Source organism: Acomys russatus, chromosome 15 (genome assembly GCF_903995435.1).
Source record: "Acomys russatus chromosome 15, mAcoRus1.1, whole genome shotgun sequence".
In the NCBI taxonomy this organism is placed as follows: domain Eukaryota; kingdom Metazoa; phylum Chordata; class Mammalia; order Rodentia; family Muridae; genus Acomys; species Acomys russatus.
Genome location: NC_067151.1, coordinates 35,119,398 through 35,127,170, shown reverse-complemented (window position 1 = coordinate 35,127,170; position 7,773 = coordinate 35,119,398). Strand labels below are relative to the sequence as shown.

At 37.0% G+C, this 7,773-nt stretch overlaps 1 protein-coding gene across 4 annotated transcripts in view; it reads right to left on the bottom strand.

The window, feature by feature from the left end:
• Positions 1-6,157: 6,157 nt before the first annotated feature.
• The window catches only part of Tsc22d2 (TSC22 domain family member 2), a 48,227-nt gene continuing 46,611 nt past the window's right edge, over positions 6,158-7,773 (bottom strand). For 2 of the 4 annotated variants that reach the window (XM_051157192.1, XM_051157193.1), the window contains one exon: positions 6,158-7,715. In XM_051157192.1, the coding sequence (XP_051013149.1) occupies positions 7,455-7,715 (261 nt within the window). In that variant the 3' untranslated portion in view covers positions 6,158-7,454. The remainder of the gene's footprint in view (positions 7,716-7,773) is intronic. The other 2 variants (XR_007831924.1, XR_007831925.1) reach the window with 1 other exon arrangement.

Sequence of the window (7,773 nt, the reverse complement as noted above, 5' to 3'; positions counted from 1 at the left end):
ACAGCCAGTGAACACCAACTAGATTTCCTATGAGACAAACAGATTGCTCATTTTGAGGTGGCGCAATGGCACGGTTACAAAAAGAATCTCTGTCTGAAGTAAATGTGAAGTCTAGGACATGTTAGGCTCTCTTTAAAATATTTTAGAGGGTTGTAGGGGTAGATAGAAATGTTAGCAATATAAGATTGGCCATGAGCCCATAGAGTTTAAACTGAGCAGTGGGTACCTGGGTATCGGCAAGACTACTTCTGCAATGACTGAAGATTCCCACAACTTAGTGATAAACAGAATGGTAAAAATACATACTAGGGTGAGTGAACATAGGGTGTGTAACTTTCCAACAATAAAGGGGTGAGAAATGAACAAAAACTACCAGTTGAATGAACAAAGAGAAGGGGGAACAAGGAAGGTCCCAGAAATTATTTTAAGGAGAAAAGACAAACATCGACAGCAGAAATACTCTGGACATCCAGCGATGGCGATACATGGAAATGGATTAAATTCGTTTGTTAAAAGACAGATTGGGCTAAAATCATTTTTAAAAAATCAGCTATATGCTTTAAAAGATACACTCCTAAAAATAGAAAAGCAAACAACACATGAGGAAAATTAAAAGTGAAAAAATGGAAAATGATATCCCACATCAATTATATGATAATCTGAAACTAGGCATAGCACTCCAGCAGGAGCATTGTAGTTGACTTAGCATCAAGGGAGCATTGGCTGCTCCAGTTGTGCTGAAGGGCCAAGGCCAGTTGGCATTGCCATTACAGTCCAGGAGAGCATGGAAGGAAAAAAACGGGAGCTGGTGGGGGGGTGGGAGGAGCAACAGACTTTATTAGGGAGGTGTGTTACTTATTTGTCATTTATTATATACTTACATGAATAATCCAGAGGCGAAGAGTGATATACAAGAGGTGAGGGTGGGTGGAAAAACATTCCTGAGACAGCAGTCAAGCACGGAGGCTGAAGATGAGACCTAGGACACTGGGGGAAAGATTAGCAGTAGACAAGAAGAAAACACTACTTCATTTCATTTCTAATTTATTAGTGCCATTACATAAACAGTACATGAATGCAAATTCAAAAACATCAAATATTACAGTTTAAGCTAACACACATCACCAAACTACTGTAAATAGCTTGGTTAGTATCCTTCCAAACTTTATTTATATTGTACACATATAGGTATTTGCAGAAGTATACTATACAGTATTGTGTATGGCATATTTTTTTTTAAAAAACATCAACAGTATCATGTGTATTACATGTATCTCCTCTCCCAACTTTGAACAAATTTAACACCACATTCTAGAGATTTACTGTCAGCATACATTCCTTCTTCATTCTTCTTCACTGATACCTAATATTTCATAGCATCTAGCTTATTCCATTATCATGGTGGATTTTGATTTTTCCAATTTTATACTCTTACAAGCTGCCTTGTGAACATGTGTGTCTCTTTAGGGTAAATATTCAAAATTGGAACTGTTAGGTCACAGGACATCTAAAATTTCAATTTCACTGGACATTACTCAGCTGCCTTTAAAAGTGGCCGTGCAAACTTGTGTCTAATGTTCACCAGGTGGATCTGAGATCATGTATGTTTTGTGTGCACTTTGCTTTGCTGAGGCTGTGCATCTCTTCAGAACTCACTTGTAAAATCATTCACTTTCACGCACTATCAAGGCTTTGAATTTCACAGCGTAGAAGTCTCACCTCTAGTGTAGCTGGAATTTTTGATTTTTGTGAGAGAGCTAAGCTTACTTTTTCCCCCTCAAATGTTACGTCTCAATACTGCCTGTTGACTAAACCATTCTTTCCCCACTGATCTGAAATGGAAGGCTTACCATGTACCTCACACAGCCTTGTACTTACTTCAGAATTCTCAGTCCTATTAAGAGACTTATTTTTGGCATCAGGTACCTGAGTTATAAACTTCATTCACTGAATGATAGCTGATTGTGACAGCCAAGATGCATGTTGCTTAAGAGACGAGACAATGTAATTCATGACATGTAAATTCTAGTCAAGTTAGGTTAAATTAGATCAACTATCTACAAACTCAGAGTATTAAAAATGTGTAAACTTTTCTCTCAGATTAGTTCTGTTTTAGGGGGCACCTCCTAGGCTCAGTATAGGTGTGAAAAGTTTTCTTTTGCCTGGTCTCCTCTTTCCAGAAGGATTATTTGATGCAAAAGCTTTTTGGTAATTCAGTAATTTCTTGGCAATGGCAAAAGGTTTCACATGCCACAGCAAATTACTACTGATTTATAGAATATCCCATCTAACAAACAATACAAGGTCTATAAACTGTATTCTGGATAAGCAACATGGTACTTCAGCTTCTAATTTCTCATTGGATGATGAGCTCCTGGGGGGAGGGGGCACAGATCATGTCCTAAACAGCTTTCTGTTCTCAAACATTCAGCACCTCAGTTGGGATAGAACCAGATTGCTTTTCAACGATGTTTCTAAGAAATAAAAAATAAAGCTCCAATTACTTCCCAAAATGTCAGCATGTATATTTGTCTATGCAAGACAAATTTTCTTTTTTTTTTCATTTTTCAGTGGTCTAGAACTAGACACTGGCCTAGTATTAATGTATGCCATGTTTTGGAGATACTCCCTTGTCTGCAGTCTTCTTCAGGTTTATCTATCTATAAATGGGCTGATTGCTTGTGAAATGACAGTAGAAACTGATCTGGAAGACGTTTCGGATTGTAGTGGGCAAGAGCACTTTAGGGTTTTTTATGGAAACAATGAAAGCATGCAAACAGTTGGAACTGCAAGTGGCCTTAACTTTCATTATAAAAAAAGGTGAAGTGTGTCATTTGGCTTGTCTTAAACTTCAATGATTTTTCTAAAGTTAAGCAGATCTTTTTCCTTTCTTCAAGAGGAACATTATGGCTTCTATGGGCAGGCCCCAGTTTGTAAACGTAGGGACCCTGGATCCATGGAAGGCAGTAAGAAAACACTCCGAACTGCCCAATTTATCAGTTTCCTTGGCAAGAAAAGAAAAATAAAGCTAATTCATTATCCAATCGTGTTGAACAAACTCAGTGCCCAAGTGGACTGTGCCAGCTCAAAGAACAGCTTATCTTGCCATCACCAATCACTGAAAGTAACTTTTTTGTTTTGTTTTGGACAATTCCATTAAAAAGTTCAGGTCTGTGAACTTTAACTTGCTTTCTATAGTACTCACCTAGCAATTCCTACATTTGAACATGTCAGACTAATGATAGCCCACTAAGGGGATACTTGTATAATAATCCTTCACCTATATAAGGAAGACGTGCACTGAAAGAGATATAGATGGGGTGATCTGTAACCTGTTATAGGATTATGAGGCAGGGATGTACCCTGGAAGGCCAAATAAACACCAGAAGTAATTAGCATTAGAAAATAGAAGCATGAGTTATTAGGGGCTTAAAGCAGGGGCAGGTGAGGTGTGTTGTTGCATGAACAGAGTATAGAAGAGAAGGCTGCTGGGCTGACCTATGTTAAGAGAATGAAGGGCAAACCTATTCTTAGATGTCAGTACTTGCACCCCAGTCAGAATCTGTACTACCTCTTCAGGGCGCAAGGACTGGAAGGGCTGTGGAATTATGGTGACCACAGTTACCAGAGGAAGATACAATTGACTACCATTGGCCCAAGTCTGCAGAGGCAGTGACACAGTTCCTGTTTGCACCACTCTTCTGTCAGATTCTTGCAGTTCCTTCAATAGGAAACAAAAACGTTACTTTTGTAGAGATGCATGGCTCGACTGATCAACCTTGCTGAGGTGTTTCTTCCTCAAAGAAACCACAGAACAAAGTGCTGATACTGGAAGTGGAATAGTCATTGAAAAAAGAGTAGGAATCCCCAACGTCTTCAATGAACTTCAACTTGTTCCATGGAATGCCAGCTCACCACTTTTCTGGATTATTCTAACATATGTCCTCTAGCTTTCACCTGCCTTTCTGCCAATGAACTGAACTGAGCTCATCTCACTAGCCATCATCCAATGAGTCATTCTTGTTTGTTAATGCCAAACTACTAACATTGATGGGGCAGTTATTTGTCTTCTCCCCGAAAAAATCCTTTGCAGTTTAGGAGCCGTTTGCTTTAAGAGCTTTTAAGCAAGCTTTCCTTGTGTTTGGGACACCCTCTTCCTCTTGGCTCTTACGACCTTCAAGAATTAGATGTCACCTTTTAGGAACCCACTGAGACATCCATCCTTGAGTCTATTTCTTGTTTCCCTGTATTGGTCTGTGTAGTCTCAATTCTATTGAGCCCTGAACTCTTGAGCTCGTCTTTCAACAGAATCACTCAAGAACTGAAAGACATTCATCATAGAGGATCTGTCCCCAGGGCCGAATAGCTTCATTTAACAGTTACAAGAGCTGAAAGCTTAGTTCTCCAACTCCCTACACTTCTTTGTTTTGTTGGATGCATCTCAAGAATACATTAAGATTACCTAATAATTTTCTTTGGGCAAAGTTAGGTTTCAATTGTACATACATTACCATATCAGAAAATTAAACCAACACAAAGCTTATATAGTAGCACCTGGTCTATTAGGCTGAGATTGAGAAAATTAAAGGTAGATGACATTCCCATAAGACTTGTCCCCCAAACTGGAATTTCAACTAGTTGATACTCTAGGTATTTGGAGACTCTAACCCCAATGAGTATCTAAAAGAAAATCCTAAACAAACCATTTAGGGAGAAATGACTCAAATTCAAATACTTCCAAATAAAAGCACAATACCTGGCCTACCTTTGTCCCTGACTTGGGAGTTCAGCTTGTCTCATGGAAAGATTCAGATGTAAACTTCATTATATAACTTTAGGTAGCACACAGCACAGGCAATCAACAAAACTTCTGAATCCTAGGGAAGTGGATATATAGAGCAGGCACACGCTTGCATTTTTTGAACACTGCACCTCAAATTAAGCATCATACCACTGAGCTAGTTTAGTAATATTTAAAGCTCTTCATATGCACTGCCAAATTTCATTCTGGAGAACACAGAAAAGCCCACCATACTACATTAACTTCTGCTATTTAAAAAATATAATAATCGATTAATATAACTTGCGTTTCTTAGTTTACCAGAGGTCAATCCTTTTGGAACCAATTTCATTTTTTTTTGTTAACGATTTTCTAGGACTTTCTCCCTTTTATAAACGGGAGTAGCAATTGCTGTCACCATTTTTAACCTTAAAATATTATTTCCTTGGTGACTACTATTATATAAAAATCATTTTCTTTTCAGTGCTAGGCATCAAATAGAAGATATTGTGCCTTCTTAGGCAGCTGTCTGCCTTTTAACTGTCTCCTCCTGCAACCCTTTTCTAGTGTTAGTTTTTCTTTGTATTTGCACTAGAAGGGGACCGAGAGACTCTTCAGGTTCACATTCCAACAGTAGTCTTCCTCTCTTGCCCATGGTGGCTCTACTAGACTCTCACTCTGAATCCTTAGGGTCATTACATACAAGTCGACATACTTATCTAGTTCTTTTAAGTGTTTCAAATATTACTAATTAACATGAAAATTTTGCTTACTGAACATTATTTCTGTAGCACAACTAGAATATAAAACGTTTGGTTATCTCATGTTTCAATTTTATGCCTTTCATTTGAAGCTATTTCGAGTTTCAAATAGGCAACATTTAACCTCTTCTAACATGGAGCGCTAACTACAGTTTCTTTTTAAGACTTAATTAGCTAGTGGGCTACCCATACAGGACATGTTAATTTCTACAGGCACCTTTCTGAATTCAAGTAAAAGTTTTGGTAGACGAGGATTTCTTATTGATATTGTTAACATAATATGAATATTGAGTACAAATATTGCTAACCATTCTTGTGTTCTTTAAATTATTTTACTTTGAAAATTTAGAACTATCATTGTCATTAATAACATGGGTTTTCATTTAAGGAGTATTTTAAACTGTGAAAAAACAAATCTAGTCAAATTCTGAACACATATAGAGCCAAATATTTGAACAAAACTGTAGTTTAATTTCAGAAAATGTGTTAAAATATATATTTTTACATCAATTTCTGACATACACTTAATGTGTTAGTATACACAAAATGATGCTTTCTCTTGAAACTGTAGTTATGAAATGTACATTTTAATTTAAATACTCAGTATACACTGCACTTAATCTGCATGTTGCATTTATTAAATACATTAAAATCTGCAATGTAACAAAACGTTTTCTGCATATGAAATTCAAAACACCATTTTAAATGAACAAAAGATGGCTCACTTCATTTTTGTTTTTGTACAACTGGTGCATTGTACACTAGCTCAGCTCCACCATACGACCTGCTCGTTCTTTTTTATTTGACATTGTTCACAGACTAGTACACAGTACAATAAGAGTGCTGGATAAAACATGAGGTACGAAAGTGGTTCAAAGATTACAGGCCATGCAGATCATGCTAGACAGCAAAGAAAATTGTGACCAAGAAAACACTAAATAAAAATACATAAAGAATGTGCATTATAAAACAAAACAAAACTCCATTACACAGCTTTGCTTCTTTGGTTACAAAGTAGGTTGAACAATTTCACAGCTTTTTTATTCCCACCCAAAAAAAAAAAAAAAAAAAAAAAAAGAGTCATACGAAATGTTGAAAAGCAGAGAAATCGTGGCAATTTCTATTAGAAAGTAGAAACAAATGAACAAAGTTTTCTTCATGAAAATAGCCCAATTATTTATTATATCACAATAACTGGTGACTACCTGTACAGGTGCACTGTGTTTTTCATACTTACAACTATACAAAATTTACATTCAAGCTGGATCTTTACTATTGAAAATAAATACCAACGGTAAATTGCCATTAGTGTTAGAAATGTGCCAGGATTCTTTTGTTCAATTATTGCCTAAACGGTTTATTTATTAAATGTAATCCTGTCTTTCAATTCTTTTACTGATACTTATAATTATCCAAAAAAATTTAAAAAGTTCTGTGACATTGTTCATGTACATTATGAAAATAGCAGCCCTGTAATAAATAAAACACAAAATAAATGAAAACTTACGTAGGCAAATGTTATTGATATTGAAAGAAAAGTGGCTCTTTAGCTGAACTGTTATTTATAATGTGACAGAAAGGCTCAAGGTAAATCCACAGTTGGTAAGAAACATGGGAGAGCCACCAAAACTTTTAAAGATCCCACTCATGCGCACATGTAGAGCGCTGACTCTGCTTGCTTTAGTAAACCCCATCTATTATTCTCCTCGTGTACTGATGACACACAAGTGGACATCAACAGTGCTGCATGACATCTTAGAGGGAAAGCTCCTGGAGAACGATTGTCTAATACTGAAAAGGCCAAGCACACAGCCGAAGCATGGCTACTTGCTTTCTATAAAGTGGAAAGAACACCAGTGGCACACAAGGAAAGATTGCTCTCAGTTTTTTCCTTAACGAGGCTTAAGAAAGCTTTATGCTGAGGAGACATTCGGCTGCTGTGGAGGTTGCGTTGGCTGAGGAGGCTGTGCTATCATTGCTTGTTGTTGAGAAGTGCTACCAGGATTGGCCTGTTGGGCTGGGAGTTGGGACAACTGATCATTGTTTGAAAGAGATTTTAACAGTGCATTTTCTCGTTCAAGTAAAGAGTTTCTTTCCACTAATTCTTTTATTTGCTCCTTTAGAACTTCCACTTCTTCTCTTACTGCATACATCAAATGGCTTTTCACCAGATCCTGTGAAGAACAAAATTAGGAATGTCAAAAAAGTTATGAGAAACAAGGAGCTACTTAG